The following is a 23,743-nucleotide window of genomic DNA, read 5'->3' on the forward strand; positions in this document are numbered from 1 at the left end:
AACAGTCCATATTACATTTGAATAATTTAGCAGACACTCTTATCCAGAGCAACTAAGGTTAAGCATCCCAGTTAATGTTCTCTTCCACAAGAGAGTTTGCCAACAGTACAAACTATAGAATAAACAAAATCTAAGGTATGGACAATACTTTTCAGTCAATCTGGCCTCTGACACACTGACCAAGCACAATCACAGTCAATTAAGCATTCATCAGCTGCATCCCTTAAAACAATGCCACCAGATACGTACTACTCAGCAATTAGATAACGGCACACTCAGTGGGATGATTTAAATCAATTAGCTGTGCTTTCGCGTCCTAGAGCTTACAGGGATATGTTACGGTAGGTGTTATTGTGGGGTGAGATATATCTGTGTTTATTGAATATCTAATGCTAGACAGATATTTTGTACAAACAGGTATATTTTAACATCACTATTCATTATAAAGTAAAAAAGGAAACATGCATCTAATATCAATGCCATTTAGCAGACACTTTTAACCAAAGCAACTTCCAGTCATGGGAACCACAACCCTGGCGGTGCAAGCTCCATGCTCTACTAACTGAGCCATACAGGACCACGTCTGACATGATGGACCTGAAGAGTAAAGAGTGGGAAAAATCCATAAGAATTACAATCGACTTCCTCTACCCATCAAATCGTTCACCCCTCACATTCTTGTGGGCCAGGCAGGTGCCTTGACGTGCAGTGAGTCAGTAATATACAACAAGGATGGGAAAGAGTCTACAAAAACCTCACTTATCATTTTTTCAACATCTGCTACCGCAGCAGGTCACTGCCTCCCTCAGAGCTGGGAGCTGGCAGGAGCCTCCATGTCTGATGGGAGATTTAGACCAACAGTGTGATTATAGCTGTAGCCAGCGCCCAGCATGCCAGGAATGGCCAGGCCACACAGAGCCATGCTGTTGGATACTACTGACTCTCGATTACCCAGAGGCTGCAGCAGGGGGAGGAATCCACATGTCTTCCCAGTCTTTCATTTTTAGAGGGAGAAATGCCATTCAACAAGCCCCTAGAGGGCCTTGTCGTTGGACCGACAAGGCTGTAAATGGCAGAATGAGATTGGCATAGAGAAACAGAGATAATACTAAGCTACTGAGCTCGGCTGGATCTGCTGTGGAGAACAAAGAGCAGTTGGATTGTGGAACGGATGGAGGATTATGTTACCAGAGAACACAAGCGAACCTGTCCGTCTGGCACGTGGAACACAGGCTGTGTATGTACCATGAGTAATGGTGCATGGAAATGGCCAGTGCATGAGTGATGAGTCAGATGTGTCCACTGATTCCATGGCGGGCACACAAAGTGCCCCTCCAACCATGCATGCCTGAGCACATCTGAAAAAACAAGTTACATCAATCCCTCTCACCTCTCCCTGGGTGGCTATAAGACTGAATTGTTCACAGGGGCAACATTTTCATTGGGCTAGGGATTCATTTGGTTGAAATGTATTGACCGGAACTGTTACGCACTGTTCAAGATCAGAACAACAAGGCTAGCGACAGTCTTTCTGTGGTGATCAAGGACAGGGATTGAGGGACAAACCAATCACAAACCACATATGAAAGAAAGACACCAATAAGTGAACCCTACAGGACTCTTATCTGTCCATTCACTAGTCTAGGTATGTTCTAGAAGTAGAAACGCAGCAACCGTTAGCGCTTGGAGCCAGATTTGCATGTCAATGAGTTATGTTACGAATAAAGTTTTATTCAAAGGGGATCTGGCTATACAGAGAAGAAGACTGTTAATTCATTGGATAGGCTACATGTGTCTTATGACTTTTTCATATGTAGTTTATTAGAGTTCTTTCTAGGGACAGAGCCCGGGCTTTACAAAGTGCTCATAATAAAACAGATTCATGAACCTTGTCAATGCTGTAATTTGTTACCCATGATTTCCCGAACCATTTCTACAAGGCCAGCATAAAACCCCTCTGACAAATAAAACCCCTCTGACAATAGTCAGATATATGACCAGACTGGAGCTGAAGAGCAAATCATTCTCACCCTTGGTTTCCACTTTTAAGTATAATAAAAAGTGATCCACATTAGGGGTGGGTGGAGGTTTTAAGTACTGGGGATCAGTGAAGATCCTCAGAGGAGGAAGGGAAGGACCATCCTACTTAGTGAATTTCATAAAAATAGTGTAACATTAAAACATGTATTTTTAGATAGAACTATACTATTATGTCACCAAATAATTGATTAAAACACTGTTTTGCTATGAAGGTCTACAGTAGCCTCGACAGCACTCTGTAGGGTAGCATAATGTTGTAGCTGGAGGACAGCTATTTTCCGTCCTCATCTGGGTACACATTAAACCTAATTATAACGACTTCCAGAGGACGTCCTCCAACCTATCAGAGCTCTTGCAGCATGAACTGACATGTTGTCCATTCAATCAAAGGATCAGTGAATAAATCTAGTACTGAAAGAATAAACTACAGCTAGCTAGCACTGCAGTGCGTAAAATGTGGTGAATAGTTGACTCAAAAAGAAAGACAATAGTTGCACAGTTTTGATCAAATTAATTTCTCCAGAAAACATCATCACATCATTGTTTCATCCATAACTTACACTTCAATAAACCAAGGTACTTTAATATTATCCAAATACAGAGAAACACATTTGCATTCACATGGGTTTATGTTTCTGATTCTATCCCATTTTTCCCTATGTAGAGATGAGCAGCCTTCAGTGACATTGATGCAGACAGGCTGTGTTTTGCTGTACCTGGCTACACTATGCCTATGCAGGCCTTGTAGTTAATCATGTGAATATGACTCCGGCTCTTATTGATTCTGTCCAGGGGATATTAGAATCAATAAGAGCAGGAGTATGTTTATGCGGGAGTATGATGATGCTTGCTAAGTGGAAAAGAGATCAAGGTGAGGGGAGGGGGACAGGGATCCTGAGAGCTCTGGGTTTGTTGTTCAATTTCCATTTTTCTCCCTTTCCTTTGATGCACTTTATAGGCTAACTGAGTGGTACTGTGAGAGCTTTCCTCCTCAGATGTATTTCCACAGCACAAGTACATCATACTTCTGCTGGGTTTAGTATCATTGTAGATAGCAGACCTATGTTCATACCTCATCTCAGTTGTTCTTTCAGAAATACTGGAGGCAGGACTACATACACTTCAGATGGAGTGCACCAAGCTGTGTCAAACTACTGTCCTCTATTCGGATTCAAATCACAAATTGGACAGAGAGTAGCCCGCCAGACATGGGGAGGACTATCCACTGTCCAATAAATAACTCTAATAAGTATATTTACTGTTCATCAACTCTATTCACACTCCTGGAGTATCAAATCCAACATTGAGGAAAGGACATGAATAAGATATAGTGCAGGTAATTGCCCATCAGACTGAACTTGATAAGGTGGCTAGACTCACAGCAGTGCAATCAGTTTGGTTTCATCAAACACCCTGCTGCATTAATCAATGGATCATTCAGACACACTCATCACCACCACACCATCAGTATGGCTATCACCGTTCACTCCTCAAGGTCACAAATACAGACATGTTCTGACAATTTGTAGCTAAGCATTCAACAGTTTGTATCTACAGTAACCATTCAACAGTTTGTATCTACAGTAACCATTCAACAGTTTGTATCTACAGTAACCATTCAACAGTTTGTATCTACAGTAACCATTCAACAGTTTGTATCTACAGTAACCATTCAACTGTTTGTATCTACAGTAACCATTCAACTGTTTGTATCTACAGTAACCATTCAAAAGTTTGTATCTACAGTAACCATTCAACTGTTTGTATCTACAGTAACCATTCAACTGTTTGTATCTACAGTAACCATTCAACTGTTTGTATCTACAGTAACCATTCAAAAGTTTGTATCTACAGTAACCATTCAACTGTTTGTATCTACAGTAACCATTCAACTGTTTGTATCTACAGTAACCATTCAACAGTTGTCTTCCTTCTCAATGGTTGTGATGTAATGTAACACACTTCAGCAACATACCATTGACATTTACACAAGGTCAGAAATATAGTACTGTTTTCAGTTTGCAATGTTTTTGTAGTTAAAAGTTCAGACCATTATATTTATTCTCAAAGCAGGTGTGTAATGTAACCCACTTTACCATCATACAATCTAATCGACAGGTAATTAAATCCTCAAGGTAAACACAATGCATTGTCATGTTTGACACTTTTGTAGCTAAACATTCAACAGTTGTTTTCTCAAAGTGTGTCATGAAGACCTCATCACCAATGTACAATTGACAGGTTATCAAATATGCTAAATGTATTTATAATATCTTAGCAGTTCTCTAAATCATTCAACTGTTGTCAAACATCTCAATGCATGTAATTTAAACCACATCAGCAACATACTGTTGACAGGTAGAAAATATAGGGTAGCTACAGTGACATCACATGGCACTTGTAATAAATTATTTCATAGAACTACCTGATTGATGTGGCTAATTAAATATACATTATAGTACCTATAAAATGTCTGGCTTCTAATGATAGCAGTGAGACTCAAATACTCTCAGAATCTGGAGATAAGCCAGAGCTTAGCCACATCAAATAGTAGCCCCCACATCAAATAGCAGCCCCCCATAGCAGCACTTTACTGTACAAATTCATGTTGATAGCAGGGGAGGAAAATGCCAGGGGACGGAACTGGGAGCAGCACTGGACAAAGAGCAGTCAGTCGGTCTGTTCTCCCTTTTGGTAGTGCAGTTGCCATGGTGACAGAGCAGGTGAAACACAGAGGGGTGCAGATAATCGGCCGTTGTGTTATAACTCCAAGGGACTGAATTACCATTCAGTGTGCTGTGTGGCGGGCGTTGATGGAGTGTTCATCGTTGGCGGTAATGAATGCACTTAGCCTTCACACACACACTAATCCTCCTGTCCTTTGAGCCTGTTTCATACCACAGATATGATGTCACAACTGGTGATTGACTTGTTAGGTCATGGACCACTCAAACCCTGGAAATATGACAGCTTTGTCACTAAAATCCCTTTATGTGAGTTAAGGGAAATGTTCCAACAGGTGTCTTGCTTAAGCACTAGCTGTATCGTGTTGAAGTCTGATGTTAGCGCCATTATCAAGCTGAGATTTCAGAAACCCAAAGAATTATTTGGAAATGGAAATTCGCCCCCTTTATTTTATATTGATTTACATTTTATATAAAAGTACTTACATTTAATACATTTCTTCAAAATACAAGCAGCCAAACAACATACAAATCAAATACAAAATTATAAAATGTGTTATATCTATCGTCTTTCCTTTCCTGAAAGTGACAGAAAGTATCTTTATAATTATCTAAAGTAACTTTGTAGCCATAGAGTCGTGTTAAATCCTTTTCCGTGTTCACATCCTTATGCTGTAAAGTTGATACAGATATGTTGTTGGAACAAGAGACCTACAAAAATACGGATGTCTGTGATTCTCTTCTCATAACATTCATGTTGAGTTTCAATAATTTCTGTGATCCAAACAGAACATCTTAGATGGAGTATACATTTCAGTCACCTCAGTAAAATATCTTCTATTTGTAGCAGAGCAAATATTTATGTTTGGAATTATTACATGAACATGATGATATAATACTGTAAAGAACTGAATTAGATGGTTAACGGAAAATAATCCTCTTAAAACTAACCGTAGCCACTTCTGGATTGTATCCATTTTGGCTGAATCAAACGATACAAACACAAAGACAGAAAACAGGCTTCATTGCTCAGGTATGAAGCCATGAAATTATAACATGTTATTGTGAAGATTAACAGTTTTTGTTCTGAGGAAATCAATGACAATGGAAACCATGGCATATAAAACTTTGACCAATCTCAAACTGTTATTGTTTTTATAAGATGATATATAATTTATTCAGAAAAAAAATATAGACCTGCTTTAGATCTGTATACCGCACCAAAATAACAAGTTGTTGGTTCCACTGAGGCCCCAATTCAATTAGATCTGTTTTAGCCAACATCTGCATAGCTGATATTTTGACCGTGTCTGAGGTGAATCTGCGTGAGCACTGTCAAATCCACAATCGACACCAAAGCGGACATTGCAATTGGCTGCACAGAGTCAAATGAAGAGAAATCCCATGCAACCTTGTTTACAAGTTCAAACACTGGAATGTGAGGCTGATGGACTACCTTCATTATTTTGTTTAATAATGATTAATTTGAAGGTCATTATTTCTATATAGCCTACACTTTCTTGTTCTGAACTTCTAAAACGAATGGGATTGATTTGGCTTCGTGACAATGTTCACAAGAGAAGCTGCTCACCGATTCAACACAGTTCCACCTCCGACACCGACAAAACATCAGCTAAGTGGGTGTCGGCTATCGCCGGTTAACGCTTGATCTGATTAAATCTCGGCCTAACAAGAGACAGACATATACAGGTTCAGAAATAAGTACTGAATCGATCTTGACCTTTGTTTACAACAGAAGAGTTCCGGTGTTAAGTTATTTTGCAAATCAGCAGCTTTACTTCAGTGTCATTCAGTATATATTAAATAGTGCTGTATAACAAATGTTCGACAAACAGAAAGCAAACAACGGAAACTAAAAAATGTAAATCAAAGTGTTCAGCACACAACTGAAGAGGTAATGCTGATGCTAAAAAGCAACACACCTAACTGAGAGGACAGGAGCCTGATAGGAAATAGAAAATTCTTATTTTCCTTGTTTTTATACATTTGTACACTGTCGTATAAAATGAGTAGAAAGTGTAGTCAGGCTATGCGGCGGTTTCGCGAATTGTCCCCTCTAGTTTCTTTGGGAGTAGCCCTCTCCTTTCGTCTATGTTGATGACTGGTTTGCGACAGTTCTGTCCGTCAAGGTAGATCTTTGCATACACTGGGTTGGAATAGTTCAAGGGCTGCATTGAGGAAGTAAAAATGCTGTTAGATATTTGACAGGCACATCATATTCGCACAGCTCTCAACAATGCATAAGAAAATACCCTACATAATCTGGTGCCCTGTATGATGACAATATCCTACAGTACAATCTGTAATTTACTATAACTTACTGTGACTTAAAAGGATACTTCAGGATTTTGGCAATATGCCCTTTGTCTACTTCCCCAGAGTCAGATGAGCTTGTGTATTCCATTTTTATGTTTCTGTGTCCAGTGTGAAGGAAGTTAGAGGTAGTTCCGTGAGCCAATGCTAACTAGCATTGCGCAATGAGTGGAAGTCTATGGTTATCTACAAGCAGGCTAGCAGATACCCATAGACTTCCAGTCATTGCGCAAAAGCTAGTTAGCAATTGTGCTAGCGCTAGTTAGCAACTTACTTCAAACTGCATGCAGAGACGGAAATGGTATCCACAAGTTCAACTGACTCTGGGGAAGTAGATAAAAGGCCTTTTTTTTTGCCAAAATCCCGAAGTATCCCTTTTAAAAAAGGTTTCTGATATGTTGCACTGCAATACACACAGTATTGCAATATTATTTCTCGACACAGAGACAACAGACGACTTTGGCATTTCTATGTTTATGTTAGAGAAGGTTAAAGATGAAGAACACAGCTAAGACTGTAAGGTTGTTATTGCAAGGTAGCAGGAAAGAAAGAAGGATATAGCTCATGCACATTAGCCCAAGCAACATAATTACATGTGCAGTCGCAGGGTTTACTCCTAATATGCATTAAATTAACAATGAGATTTTCCAACGGGATGTTTTTTCCAAATTGGTTGTAGCATAAATTCAGAAGAGGTACATTTTACAAGTGCAACAATACCTTTCCCTTTTAAATACTTCAAGATTAATTTAATCATATCTAAAACCACAAAAATGCACTGAAAGTGTCATTCAGCTTCCTTTTTATTTACAAATCCGCGGGTTTCCTTCCAAAAGGAGATTTACAAACGTTCTACAGCTCACGTCCGTTCCTTCTATAGTGAACGACATAACAGCATGCCTTCCTCTGTAAGAGGTTGGTTGTCTAAACTAAGGGGAAGGATGGGAGAAATCACCTGTCCAGGTATCACCTCCTTGGGAACAGTATGTATGCCCAGGGTGCGAGGGTCACTGGACTTCACACACCAGCCCTGCAACACACAAGTTCTGCCAATGTTCACCATGCCACAAGGCCAAGCTGTTCTCAACCAACATACTGTACACTTTACCACAAGTGTATATGGATATAATCCAACTGAAAATATATATATCAACATCAGTGAGGAACTCAAAATTATGTGATGATTAGAAAATCAGATCAACAATTGTCCATCCATATTTGGTTTTAGAACTTAGATTGAGGATTAAAATTTAACAAAAACCATGGCACCTACAGTATTCACTGATATGATAAAGAAACGCTATAGTGGAGTTAGTTACTTGTGATTCAGTCAGCCTCTACCTTTCTAATGCAAAGGGATCCAGGTGGGACTGACACTACCAGATGTCAAAGTTGGCATGGCAAGAATCAAACACATTAACCTGTTGGGGATGGGGGCGCTGTTTAGACTATTTATGCTAATGTGGCTAATTTTTTAAACGGCTTCCCACAAAATCCTTGATCGTACAATATGCATATTATTATTATTATTGGATAGAAAACAGTCTATAGTTTCTATAGGAGTTGAAATTTTGTCTCTAAGTGGAACAGAGCCCATTCTACAGCAATTTCCCTGACATGGAGTCAGATTTGAGAAACGTTGGCCACTTTTCTGAAGTCATTTAAAAGGGCTCTGTCGTTGCTATGACTATACGGACACTTCTTACGTCTTCCCCTGGATGCCTTTACGTGATGACGATTCCAACGGGCTCGATTGCTCGTTCACAGGCCCTACAAATGAAAAAAACCTTTAGCTAGCAAGTCTTTTCTTGCTGCGTAACGCGCGTGGAAGACACCGACCCTCTCCTGTTCCAAGCGTTAGTTTAGCCTGTTATATTTCTCCGGTCATCTTTTCACTCGTTATAGGAGTTACAAACATCACAAAGTAGTTAATTTAAAGCGTTTTATAGCAATTTATATCCGTTTAGTGCGATTTTGGGACATTTATTTTTGCAACGATGTGAAAAGTTGGGTGCGCTTTTCAGTTCATCCCGAACGTAGTTGACATTTCCACATGGCAAGAGGACAGCTTTCCACCAAAAGACGATTTCTCCCAAGAAAGGATCCTTTGCCCAAGATACTGATGGAAGAACAGCTCAAGGTAGGACATTTTTATTATGATAAATCGTGTTTCTGTCGAAACATTTTAGTGGCTTAGGACGCCATGTTTTTTGACGTAGCTTCGCTTGGCGCAAACTGTATTGAAAAGTAAGGATAAATTAAAAAATGTAATAACGCAATTGTATTAAGAATTAAATTGTCTATCAATCCCTGTCCACCCTATATTTTTTAGTCACGTTTATGAGTATTTATGTATAAGAGTAGATCACTGTCTAAGTGGCGCAAGGACGTTTTCTTTACCAGCTTGTCTACATTTCACATTGTCTAACCATGATTTTGGTGGCTAAATATAAACATTTTCGATCAAACTGTATATGCATGTTGTAATGTGATGTTACAGGAGTGTCATCGGAAGAATTCTGAGAAGGTTAGTGAAAAAATTAATATCTTTTGGCGATGTTGACTTTTATCGCTCACTTTGGCTAGAATCAATGCTGGGCTGCTAATTGCTATGTGCTAAGCTAATATAACGATTTATTGTGTTTTCGCTGTAAGACACTTAGAAAATCTGAAATATTGTCTGTATTCACAGGATCTGTGTCTTTCGATTCGTGTATGCTGTGTATTTTTACGAAATGTTTGATGATTAGTAGTTAGGTAAACACGTTGCTCATTGTAATTATTCTAGTCCATTTGTGATGGTGGGTGCAATTGTAAACTATGAAGTCTACCTGAAATATGCACTTTTTTCTAACAAAACCTATCCCATACCATAAATATGTTATCAGACTGTCATCTAATGAGTTTTTTTGTTGGTTAGGGGCTATAAATATCTTAGTTTAGCCGAATTGGTGATGGCTACTGGTGTTGGTGGACAAATAAAAGATGGTGGAATATGCTAATGTGTTTTTAGGTAATAGATGTACATCTTTACATATTGTGTCTTCCCTGTAAAACATTTTAAAAATCGGAAATGTTGACTGGATTCATAAGATCTGTGTCTTTCATTAGCTGTATTGGACTTTAATGTGTGAAAGTTAAATATTTTAAAAAAATATTTTTTTTGAATTTCGCGGCACTGGTTTTTCAGTGGGGGGGGGGGGGGTGTGCCGCTAGCGCCACGCTGATCCTAGACAGGCTAAGCTTGAAGTGGTAGCAGGCAAGTTAGATAACAAGATAGATCAGTAAAGCTGTTATGATTTATTTGGTATTCGGGGCGTTCGTGCGTGTTGAGGCCCATGAAGAAAATGAATCAACAGAAGATAAAATGTTCCCTTGGTACAGAGTGCCTGAATAATGTTTCTCTCCACATACCTGAGGTTTGTGCTCCATCTGTTAATGTAACTACACTTCTATATCAGATCATACCGTGGACAGAAAGTCTGCTAGAAATTGTATTTGGTATGCCACATGAGGAGATGCTAAAGCCCCATTTTGTTAATCACACTACTGATTACATGACTATGATACCAATAATGGATGGATGATGGTGGCATACTGATGGATTAACAGATGAGACTACAATGTTGTCTCTGTAAATTATATTGTCCCAAATAAATATAAAAACACGAAAAGATTTTCCTTTGCAGTACACTCTTACAATATTCAACCAAACAGAGTTTTTGCATTTAGTTTTTGCATAAAATGTCATTACGCACAAAATGAATGATGGATTTTGTACATAGTCTTCCAATACAAACCTTATGAGGGTCCAGTGTAAAGTTTGGTCGCAAAAGGCTGCCAGCATCTGCATGGTTGTCGTGGTCGACCTCATACATGTTGTAGGTAGGATTTCCTATCTCCACGTTGATCCCTCCATTCGTCATGGGCTGCCTCGTCACCCTCTTCCCCCTGGGAGGAAGAGGACAACTAACACTCTTTAACATAAGATAATTCATGGTATGTTGTACAGTACCTGCAACTAGCTATCACAGTCTCACGTTAGCATTAGACGTTCATCCATGTTTCTCAAATGTCAAATTTCGAAGTTGTTCCAAACTTCAAATTTCAAAGTGTTTAAGGTTAAGTTTAGGCATTAACTCAGAATATTTAAGGTTAGGGTTAAGTTTAGGAAAAAACTCTGAAATCTTAAGGTTAGGCATTAACTCTGAATGGTTAAGGGTTAAGGTTTGGAATTGGCTTAAAACAAGAACAACTTTCTATCGCTGGATTTCAATTTGCAACCTTTGGAATCAGAGGCAGGTGCTTACTTACACACATCCGCGTCCACAACACCCTAGCAAAACCAAAATCTACTTGAAGGTAACAGTGCTCACGGTTTCCCCTAGTGGTCGGTTTCCATGTCATTGCCAGACATCCTCAGACACGGATGTTGACTACTGACTTGTATCACGGGTGACCTGGCTGGTACCTGAGATCACCAGCCACATCAACATTTCAATTGATTTTAATACTTTATTGTCACATATGAAAATGTGTCTGGTGATCACAAAATCTAAATCACAATACATGCAATACACTTATACACATATCAAATCAGCCAGCATATTTACATATTAGGCTTAACATAGTGTACCTCTGCCTTCTTTTGCAGATGAAAATGCCCGCCACCACCGTTGTGATCAAAATCACCAGCAGGACCAGAGGTACGATGATGGCTATGCTCCCTGAAACAGAGAAGAGAAAGGATGAAACTGCTTTAGCATTTTGGATTGCTGTTAGTGTTATCACAGTCTCATTACAAGAGTTAACATGTAGCCTAGTGGTTAAGAGCGTTGGGTCAGTAACTGAAAGGTTGCTGGTTTAAATCCCAGAGCCGTCTAGGTGAAACATTTGCCGATGTGCCCTTCGAGCAGCGCGCTTAACCCTAGTTGCTCCTCTAAGTTGCTCTGGATAATAGCGTATGTAAAATGTCATCCAATGAGCTTTCTTGAACAGCCAAAGCAGATGGGGGTATATATTACAGTAGTAGACAATCCATCTGACCACAACCATAAGGCTAACTAGAGGATGGGTAGTAAGCCGTGTATGACACTGGGTGAGTCATTTGACTTCTGCACTCACCTCCACTGGTGTTGTCTGATCTGCTGCTCTTGGGGGCGGGCCTTTCACACTGTGTGCCTGCCCAATTGACTGAACACCTGGAACAGACCAATCAGAGAGGACAAAACAACCATAGTCTTTAGCTGTCTCTACCTTAATCAAAACATAAAACGAGTGCTATGGGAACAGACACTCAACCATGGATAACATTTTTACAGATTTTCTTAGAGAAACACTTTTGTATAGAAGACATCTAAAAGTAGTGCTGGTTAGAAAACATAGTGAGTAGATTAACAGGATGAATATTCAGCAGAAAACAGTATGACAATATGGAGTCATCTGGTTTGTTGTTTGGATGGGATTCAATGGGTGATGAATGACTACTTAGGAGGTGATTTCCTATTGGGCGTGATTGACGCTGAGGTGTATGTAAAGCATGAGCGATCTGACCACTGCAACTGATTGGTGATGGAAGGAATGAAATTACACTAAATTACATGCACTCCAAGAAATCACAACACCAAATGATCAGGAATAAGAATTGCATCCCACGCATATAGACAATGAATCATTCCCTTATGGAAAGAATGCCACAGCACAAACAATCATGCATTTTAATGGGGGGAGAGTTACAAATGAATCATCCTTTCTGATGGGAAAATATCAAATAAAATATTGTTAGGGAAAATACTAGGTAAGATCTGATGAGCAACTGATGAGTGGATGTGTAAAAGGGTTTGTAATCTATTTTAACATACCCCCGTAAACATACCCTCGTAAAACTGACTATCCTACCGATCCTTGACTTCGGTGATGTCATTTACAAAATAGCCTCCAACACTCTACTCAGCAAACTGGATGCAGTCTATCACAGTGCCATCCGTTTTGTCACCAAAGCCCCATATTCCACCCACCACTGCGATCTGTATGCTCTCGTCGGCTGGCCCTCGCTACATATTCGTCGCCAGACCCACTGGCTCCAGGTCATCTATAAGTCTTTGCTAGGTAAAGCTCCGCCTTATCTCAGCTCACTGGTCACCATAACAACACCCACCCGTAGCAAGCGCTCCAGCAGGTATATTTCACTGGTCATCCCCAAAGCCAACACCTTATATCTCCCTCACTAACTGTAAACTTCAGCTATCTGAGCTGCTAACCGATCGCTGCAGTTGTACACAACCCATCTGTAAATAGCCCATCCAATCTACCTACCTCATCCCCATATTGTTTTCATATACTTTTTTGCTCTTTTGCACACCAGTATTTCTACTTGCACATCATCATCTGCACATCTATCACTCCAGTGTTAATTTGCTAAATTGTAATTACTTCGCTACTATGGCCTATTTATTGCCTTACCTCCTCACGCCATTTGCACACACTGTATATATACTTTTTTTCTATTGTGTTATTGACTGTACGTTTGTTTATTCCATGTGTAACTCTGTGTTGTTGTTTGTGGCACACTGCTTTGCTTTAGCTTGGCCAGGTCGCAGTTGTAAATGAGAACTTGTTCTCAACTGGCCTACCTGGTTAAATAAAGGTGAAATAAATAAAATAAAACATTTAAATAACAATCTCTGACATGCTTGTGAATGGATTTATTTAAAAACCTGTTGAGGATGGGGGCGCTGTTGTCACTATTTATGCAAATCGTGTAATTTTTGAAACGGCTTCCCACAAAATTCTTGATCGTACAATATGCATATTATTATTATTATTGGATAGAAAACAGTCTATAGTTTCTATAGGAGTTGAAATTGAAATACAGCAATTTCCCTGACATGGAGTCAGATTTCAGAAATGTTGGCCCCTGATCTGGAGTCAGTTAAAAGGTCACAGTTATTGCTATGAGTATACGGACACTGCTTACGTCTTCCCCTGGATGCCTTTACGTGATGACGATTTGAATGGGGTCGATTGCGCGTTCACAGGCACTACAAATTAAAAAACCCTGTAGCTAGGAACTCTTTTCTTGCTGCGTAATGCGCCTGGAGGACATCGACCCGCACTTGTTCCAAGCATTAGTGGAGGGAGTAATATTACTCTGGTCATGTTTCTACTCGTTATGGGAGTTAAAAACATCATAAGGTAGTTAATTTAAAGCGTTTTATAGCAATTTATATCCGTTTAGTGCGATTTTGGGACATTTATTTCTGAAACGCTGTGAATTGCTGGGCACGCTTCCAGTTCATCCCGAACGCAGTTGGCATTTCCACATGGCAAGAGGACAGCTTTCCACCAAAAGACGATTAGACCCAAGAAAGGATCCTTTGCCCAAGATACTGATGGAAGAACAGCTCAAAGTAGGACATTTTTATTATGATAAATCGTGTTTCTGTCGAAAAATGTTAGTGGCTTAGGACGCCATGTTTTTTGACGTAGCTTCGCTTGGCGCAAACTGTATTGAAAAGTAAGGATAATTTAAAAAATGTAATTCCGCGATTGTATTAAGAATTAAATTGTCTATCAATCCCTGTCCACCCTATATTTTTTAGTCACGTTTATGAGTATTTATGTATAAGAGTAGATCACTGTCTAATATGGCGCACGGACATTTTCTCACCAGCTGGGCTACATTTCACATTGTCTAACCATGATTTTGGTGGCTAAATATAAACATTTTCGATCAAACTCTTTATGGATTGTGTAATATGATGTTACAGGAGTGTCATCGGAAGAATTCTGAGAAGGTTAGTGAAAAAATTAATATCTTTTGGCGATGTTGACTTTTATCGCTCACTTTGGCTAGAATCAATGCTGGGCTGCTATGTGCTATGTGCTATGCTAATATAACGATTTATTGTGTTTTCGCTATAAGACACTTAGAAAATCTGAAATATTGTCTGTATTCACAGGATCTGTGTCTTTCGATTAGTGTATGCTGTGTATTTTTACGAAATGTTTGATGATTAGTAAGTAGGTAAACACGTTGCTCTATGTAGTTATTCTAGTCCATTTGTGACGGTGGGTGCAATTGTAACCTATGCCATCTACCTGAAATATGCACTTTTTTCTAACAAAACCTATCCCATGCCATAAATATGTTATCAGACTGTCATCTGATGAGTTTTTTTCTTGGTTAGGGGCTATAAATATCTTAGTTTAGCCGAATTGGTGATAGCTACTGGTGTTGGTGAACAAATAGAAGATGGTGGATTATGCTAATGTGTTTTTAGGTAATAGATGTACATCTTTACATATTGTGTCTTCCCTGTAAAACATTTTAAAAATCGGACATGTTGGCTGGATTCACAAGATCTGTGTCTTTCATTAGCTGTATTGGACTTTAATGTGTGAAAGTTAAATATTTAAAAAAAATATTTTTTTTGAATTTCGCGGCACTGGTTTTTCAGTGGGGGTGGGGGGGGAGTGCCGCTAGCGGCACCCTCATCCTAGACAGGTTAAGTCCCAAGTCCAGATTTTCTGTCTCTTAACACATTGCAAAATTAATCACCATACATGCATTGATCACATATTCACAATCAGTGAATATTCACATATATCCCTATATTCACAATCAGACAGCACTTGAATGTCACTCGAAGAGCATGTCAGCTCAGGCTGTATGACATGCAGTTGGTTAGCAGTGAGTTGAAGAGGGAGTAAATACTCTATTAGAGGTGAGAAAGTGTTTTATAGACCATCACACTGACTGAAATGAAGCTGAATGACGAGAGGGTGGAGGGTGAGATCTCTGGAACAACCATATAGAGCACAGGTGTCAAACTCATTCCACGGGGGGCCGAGTGTCTGCGGGTTTTCGCTCCTCCCTTGTACTTGATTGATGAATTAACATCACTAATTAGTTAGGAACTCCCCACACCTGGTTGTCTAGGGCTTTATTGAAAGGAAAAACCAAAAACCTGCAGACACTAGGCCCTCCGTGGAATGAGTTTGACACCCCTGATATAGAGTATCACACTGTCCGAAATGGAGCTGAATGACGAGAGGTGGGAGGGTGAGACCTCTGGAACAGCCACAGGAAGTGATGTAGGAAGGAACCTACTTGCAGCGGGGTTTGTTAAGGGCAGTGATAGTGCACATCCCCTCATTCTGACAGAAGTAATCACATGGGTTGGCCAGCTCATCACAACGTTGGTTTTTGAAGCCTGACGTGCAGCTGTAAAACAGTGTGGTGGAGTGATAGCGATAAAAACAACCAGGCTAGCTATTGTATAGGCAGATGGAAACCTTTCAACATGGCAACAAACAAAATACTACATAGATTTGTTCTAAAATATTATTTATGTTTGTATCATTCATGATGAATAAATTAATATAAAACTAAACTACAGTAGAAACGTTACGTTTAGCTAAATTAATGACAGCTACATCCACTGAGGCAAAAAAATATAGGTTTTTCAGAATGTTGTTATAAATCCGCAAGCTTATTTACATTTACAGTATTTATAAACAAAATGAACAGAAACATTTCAATACAGAAAAATAACAAATATAAGCATATTCTGTTAGGAACATGTTGATCTTGATAATTCATCAAAACAATTGTAATGCCCACTATGTTTATATACATGTAGAATATTTACTTGCGGAATACACTGATCAGTTTTGAAAATCCCTTAGACCTTTAAGACAGTTTTCTACTAATTACCATCTCAATGATATTTCTGCTTGTGGAGTTTCTGGGGTGGCTTGAATGAGATATTAATTTACTCTGTTATAGTTTAAGGTCAAACATTATGATTTCTTGACACAGACGTATCCATCATCGCACCTAATCTCTATGCCTCGCAGCCAATGAATAAACCACATTATCTAGATCTGTTAACCGTGTGGAAAACGAGATGGGATCATTTGCATAGAAATTGATTATATCCCTTGAATCGTGCCAGTCACGGCCACACATTTAATTGTAACTACAATGAACAATGGGACAGTAAAAAGATAGAGCAACAAGGTTTGTCTTTTCAGATGGATTTCCAATCATCTTTGTAGAGGAGGTCTATAACATTAAACCCCACCTGATAATAGCAGAGCTGAAATTAATACTTGTGGACCACCAGAAGCACAGAGCATTCTCTTTCCTGGATGAACCCCACAGGTCTCTGACAGCCAATCTCTTGTCCCCTACCAGTCATTGCCATTGAGTTCCTGCCGCTCATAGCGTGTGTAACACTGTTCTTACCACTGAAGATCAAAATACAAAATTGTTCTCCTGAAACCTACCACGAGAAGAAACACACGGACAAAAGAACAGTGTGATATGCTCTGAACAGTAATGTTTCAGTAGTTTCAGTTACCTTCCAATGTCTGTAGCTGTACCCCACGCAGAGCTTTATTACTTCTACTCTGCCAGAGGGCTAGCTTTCAAAAGATCTATACCCACAGCCAGGTGTGACTCATTCTCTTATTGAGCCCTAACATCCTGCCTCCTGCTATGACATGGCCTGCATCCACTGGTGTCAAACATTCTCTTTACTTAGGATCTTAGCCCTGTGTAAAAGAATAAAAACAACTCCCCACTTATTTTCAAAAATCAATCATTTGAATAAAATACCAATGAGTTTTGTTTCCATTATAGGCCAGCCTTCCTGGCATAACTGAATGGCAAAGAAAGAATAATGTACAAATAGAGAACATTCTTAGGCTACTGTTATTCCGGGCTATTGTTAGTAGTTACTGTACTTACTGACAGAAGGGCAGGTTGGTGTCAGGGTCCAGGTGGCAGATACCTCCGTTGTAACAGTAGCCGTCACATAGTTTACAGCTGGGTGCTATCCTGCCATTAGTACAGCTGGAGGAAAATAGAGGAAAGGTGGTGTCACTGATGGTTGGCCCACGGTTTATGTCTTTCTTACATTGTTTGGAAATGCAAGACTACGGATTATCTGTAGTGACTAAGGCCTATTTTCTGTTGTCAAATGCGTTGAAATATTTGAATCTGTGAATTGTAAATGCAATTTATTGTCTTAGGTCTCTCTATGTAGTGTTGTCTCTGTTGTCGTGATTTGTGTTTTGTCCAATATTTGGACAAAACATATTACCTTTTGGTAGGCCGTCATTGTAAATAAGAATTTGTTCTTAATGACTTGCCTAATTAAATAAAGGTTAAATGAAATAAAATAAATAAAAACTTTAACCATAGAAAATACGTCGGTAAAATCTTTAGATGGAAGACTATTCAACTACAGTACATCAAGCAATAGCTCTACACTGTAAAATCATGAAACATGTGACACGTTTATAACCTAAACGTCAGTGTTTAAAACTTCAACATTAGGCATTTAAATTTGCCAGTAAGTGTTCTCATCTTAAACACAGGTGTTTAGAATGCAAGATTAACCATGATACATTTCATTTTATTTGATGATAGTCAGCTTTTTCCAGTCAGTTTTCAACCAGGAGAACAACTATATCTCCCAAGTGTTCAGATTTTAAACACTAGTGTTTACTTCCCCATCAACTGGTTTAGAATGAATTTAGTCATAAAATGTGATTTGAGGTTCTCCTGAGTGGCGCAGCAGTCTAAGGCACTGCATTGCAGTGCTAGAGGTGTCACTACAGACCTGGGTTTGATTCCGTGCTGTGTCACAGCTGACAGGGAAACCCATGAGGCGGCACACAATTGGCCCAGCATCGTTCGGGTTAGGGGAGGGTTTGGCCTGCCAGGATGTTCTTGTCCCATCGCGCTCTAGTGACTCCTTGTGGCGGGCCGGGCGCATGCACGTTGACTTCGGTCGCCAGTTGTACGGTGTTGCCTCCGACACATTGGTGCGGCTGGCTTCCAGGTTTAGTGAGCAGTGCGGCTTGGCAGGGTCATGTTTCGAAGGACAAGTGGCTCTCGATCTTTGGTACAGGATTTGCAGAGATGGGACAAGACTGTAACTACCAATTGGATATCACGAAAAAGGGTTAAGAAATGTATGTGATTTTCCATATCTATATATTAATTCAGATCAGCGTTAAGAATGTCTGTTACCTTATCTACATTTCTTCCCAACTGAACAGGACATTTGATTCAAGAAAACTTTTCAATCGGGTGGTGTTGTTACTCGAGTTCATTTCTGCTAACTGATTTTTAGAATAGGTTGTTTTAAAATATATGTTTCCTCATGCACATTGATTGATTAATTGATCTTATACTATAGAAAGATAAATAACTAAACATTTTCAAAAACGAATGCAATCTGTAAGGGGTTGGACTTATTGTACCCGTTACTGAGATGGTTGTTCCAGTTTAGATGGTTTAGGTAGTCTAGTTATTAAGTAGTTCACCATAGCAGTCACACTTAGTGTAGGTTGTGGATGATAAAATATTCCAACTGTTGGCTATCCTTTCTCTGACAAGATTCCGATAGGAATTACTAATAATTTCAGGAACAAGTCATTGTCCTGTTGGAAGATTAACCTTCGTCCCAGTCAGATCCTGCGCCCTCTGGAGCTGGTTAAATGCTTTTTAGGCTCACTTCGAGGAAAGCAACATTGAAATATGCATGAGAGCACCAGTTGTTCAGGACGACTGTGTGATCACGCTCTCTGTAGCCGATGTGAGCAAGACCTTTAAACAGGTCAACATTCACAAGGCCGCGGGGCCAGACAGACTACCAGGATGTGTACTCAGAGCACGCGCGGACCAACTGGCAAGTGTCTTCACTGATATTTTCAACCTCTCTCTGACCAAGTCTGTAATACCTAGATGTTTCAAGCAGACAAACATAGTTCCTGTGCCCAAGAAAGTGAAGGTAACCTTCCTAAATGACTACCGCATGTAGCACTCACGTTGGTAGCCATGAAGTGCTTTGAAAGGCTCGTCATGACTCACATCAACACCATCATCCCAGAAACACTAGACCCACTCCAAATCGGATACCGCCCCAACATATCCACAGATGAACACAATCTCAATCGCACTCCACACTGCCCTTTCCCATCTGGACAAAAGGAAGACCTATGTGAGAATGCTGTTCATTGACTACAGCTCAGCATTCAACACCAGAATGCCCTCAAAGCTCATCACTAAGCTAAGGACCCTGGGAATAAACACCTCCCTCTGCAACTGGATCCTGAACTTCCTGACTGGCCGCTCCCAGGTGGTAAGGGTAGGCAACAACACATCTGCCATGCTGATCCACAACACAGGGGTCCCTCAGGGGTGCATGCTTGGTCCCCTTCTATATTCCCTGTTCACCGACGACTGCGAAGCAAAGCACGACTCCAACAACATCATTAAGTTTGCTGATGATACAACAGTGGTAGACCTGATTACCGACAACGATGAGACAACCTATAGGGAGGAGGCCAGAAACCTGGCAGAATGGTGCCAGGACAACAACCTCTCCCTCAATGTGAGCAAGACAAAGGAGCTGATCGAGGACTACAGGAAAAAGAGGGCCGAACAAGCCCCCATTAACATTGACAGGGCTGTAGTGGAGTGGGTTGAGAGTTTCATGTTCTTTGGTGTCCACATCACCAACAACCTATTATGGTTCAAACACACCAAGACAGTCGTGAAGAGGACACGACAACACCTTTTGCCCCTCTGGAGACTGAAAAGATTTGTCATGGATCCTCATATCCTCAAAAAGTATTTGTACTAGGTAGTGTCAGAGGAAGGCCCAAAAAATTGTCAAAGACTCCAGTCACCCAGGTCATAGACTGTTCTCTCTGCAACCGCACGGCAAGCAGTACCAGAGCACCAAGTCTAGGTCCAAAAGGCTCCTTAACAGCTTCTACCCCTAAGCCCCTAAGACTGCTGAACAATTAATCAAATGGCCACCCATGACACCCCTTCCCCACTCTTTTGTTTTTACACTGCTGCTACTCGTAGTTTATTATCTATGCATAGTCATTTTACCCCTACCTACACGTACAAATGACCTCGACTGACCTGTACCCCGCACATAGACTCTGTACCGGTACCCGCTGTATTTTGCCTCGTTATTATTTTATTGTGTTTTCATCAGACCAGAGAATCTTGTTTCTCATGGTCTGAGAGTCTTTAGGTGACTTTTGGTAAACTTCAAGCGGGCTGTCATGTGCCTTTTACTGAGGAGTGGCATCCGTCTGGCTACTACCATAAAGGCCTGATTGGTGAAGTGCTGCAGAGATAGTTGTCCTTCTGGAAGGTTCTCCCATCTCCACAGAGGCTCTCTGGAGCTCTGTAAGAGTGAACATCAGGTTCTTGGTCACCTCCCTGACCAAGGCCCTTCTCACCTGATTACTCAGTTTGGCCGGGTGGCCAGCTCTAGGAAGAGTCTTGGTGGTTCCAAACTTCTTCCATTTAAGAATGATGGAGGCCACTGTGCTTTTGGGGACCTTCAACGCTGCATACATTTTTTGGTACCCTTCCCAGATCTGTGCCTCGACACGATCCTGTCTCGGAGTTCTACGGACAATTCCTTCGATCTCATGGCTTGGTTTTTGCTCTGACATGCAATGTCAACTGTGGGACCTTATATAGACAGGTGTGTGCCTTTTCAAATCATGTCCATACAATTGGATTTACCACAGGTGGACTCCAATGAAGTTGTAGGAACATCTTAAGGATGATCAATGGATAATAGGATGCAATGAGCTCAACCTTTTTTTGCTTTGTCATTATGTGTTATTGCATGTAGATTACTGAGGAATTTTTATATTTTATTCATTTTAGAATAAGGCTGTAATTAAAGAAAATGTGGAAAATGTCAAGGGGTCTAAATACTTTCCAAAGGCACTGAATGTTAGTTTACTTTTAATTGGAACATCTACTTAAGCATACAATTGGTAAAGACTTGTGAAATAGGACCTACTGAATGCAACAACTATCTCTCTGTCACTATTAAACACAGTCATAGGTGCGTACTGTATCTCTCACATTCACTCGAAAAGCATGCTGGGAAATATGCAAATACATCTTCACTTCCTGTTAAAACAACACCCCCGGCCTCCCGGGTGGCGCAGTGGTCTAGAGCACTGCATCGCAGTGCTAGCTGCGCCACCAGAGTCTCTGGGTTCGCGCCCAGGCTCTGTCGCAGCCGGCCGCGACCGGGAGGTCCATGGGGCGACGCACAATTGGCTTAGCGTCGTCCGGGTTAGGGAGGGTTTGGCCGGTAGGGATATCCTTGTCTCATCGTGCTCCAGCGACTCCTGTGGCGGGCCGGGCGCAGTGCGCGCTAACCGAGGGGGGTGGGTGCACGGTGTTTCCTCCGACACATTGGTGCGGCTGGCTTCCGGGTTGGAGGCGCGCTGTGTTAAGAAGCAGTGCGGCTTGGTTGGGTTGTGCTTCGGAAGACGCATGGCTTTCGACCTTCGTCTCTCCCGAGCCCGTACGGGAGTTGTAGCGATGAGACAAGATATGTCACGATCGTGTGGCGGATTGACGGACCAAAATGCAGCAGTTGGAAAATAAGCCATCTTCTTTATTAACACCACGAAGATGAACACGACACAAAACTCTATACAAACGAACAAAACAACAAAACGACCGTGAAGCTACAAACGTTGTGAACATACATACAGGCTACAAACGTTCTACATAGACAATTACCCACAACCAATGAGAGCCTATGGCTACCCTAAATAAGGCTCCCAATCAGAGACAACCGAAATCAGCTGTCTCTAATTGGGAACTCATTCAGGTAACCATAGACTCTCCTAGACAACTAAACATACATAGACAACACTAGAAACATGTACTCCACACAAACCCATATACTATACACAACCCCTTTACCATAAACAACACCCAAAACCAACAAAACATAAACATTCCCCATGTCACACCCTGACCTAACTAAAATAATAAAGAAAACAAACAATACTAAGGCCAGGGCGTGACAAGATAGTAATTACTAGCGATTGGATACCACGAAAATTGGGGAGAAAAGGGGATAAAACTATTTTTTTTAAACAACACCCCCAGTGTTTAAACCTTAACGACTTATGCTGAATAAACGTGTTCATGTGTTTAAAACTGTTACAGAAAATAAATACATTCTGGTGTTTATGTTCTGAAATTAAATTTGAAAAACCTTGACACATGTAAAAAGTATAACAGAAGAGAGTATATTTATGTGTGCAGATACTAATCACTTGGTTTTACTGTGTAAGGTGTTAACCCAACACAGAATATAAAGCAATGTTGTAATGTTGTAACTCACTTGCAGACCACATCTGCTGTATCATCGTTGACGAGGCAAGGTGCTCCATGGCACCTCAGGCACTTATCCACCTCACATTTGTTGCCCTCGTATCTGACCGGGCACACACACTCTACATGGCCACTACTGGACAATGTACAGGCCTTGGAGTTTACACAGTAGTGGTGGCAGATGTCTGCAGAGGAGAGAAAGAACAGAGGAAAGAGAAAGAGACAATGAGGGAGAGAATACGATGGATAGAGAGACAGAGACAGGGAGATGGAGGGAGAGAGAGAGAGAGGGAGAGATATTGAGAGAGAAAAAAACAGAGGGAGAGAAAGAGAAAAGTAGAGAGAGAGGTGCATTTCATAATGAGGAAACGGAGCATAGTTTTAGCTGTTTTGATTATAATTTTACAGGCTTTTAATGAGACTTAATTATCTGCAACAAATGGCATCTCATCCATAGATGAAAACATATCACCCCTTGGGCAAGTAA

General features: G+C 40.5%; 1 protein-coding gene across 7 annotated transcripts in view; it reads right to left on the reverse strand.

Moving 5' to 3' along the window:
• Positions 1-5,143: 5,143 nt before the first annotated feature.
• LOC129816575 (low-density lipoprotein receptor-related protein 1B-like) overlaps positions 5,144-23,743 on the reverse strand; it is a 586,954-nt gene continuing 568,354 nt past the window's right edge. For 2 of the 7 annotated variants that reach the window (XM_055871203.1, XM_055871202.1), the window contains exons 84-91: positions 23,267-23,441; positions 17,815-17,919; positions 16,171-16,284; positions 12,183-12,259; positions 11,695-11,785; positions 10,859-11,009; positions 8,014-8,088; positions 5,144-6,913 (exon numbers count right to left, since the gene is read on the reverse strand). In XM_055871203.1, the coding sequence (XP_055727178.1) occupies positions 6,773-6,913; positions 8,014-8,088; positions 10,859-11,009; positions 11,695-11,785; positions 12,183-12,259; positions 16,171-16,284; positions 17,815-17,919; positions 23,267-23,441 (929 nt within the window). In that variant the 3' untranslated portion in view covers positions 5,144-6,772. Of the gene's footprint in view, positions 6,914-8,013; positions 8,089-10,858; positions 11,028-11,694; positions 11,786-12,182; positions 12,260-16,170; positions 16,285-17,814; positions 17,920-23,266; positions 23,442-23,743 lie in introns of all 7 variants that reach the window. The other 5 variants (XM_055871201.1, XM_055871200.1, XM_055871208.1 and 2 more) reach the window with 3 other exon arrangements.

Source organism: Salvelinus fontinalis, chromosome 19, assembly GCF_029448725.1.
Source record: "Salvelinus fontinalis isolate EN_2023a chromosome 19, ASM2944872v1, whole genome shotgun sequence".
NCBI classification, from domain to species: Eukaryota; Metazoa; Chordata; class Actinopteri; order Salmoniformes; family Salmonidae; genus Salvelinus; species Salvelinus fontinalis.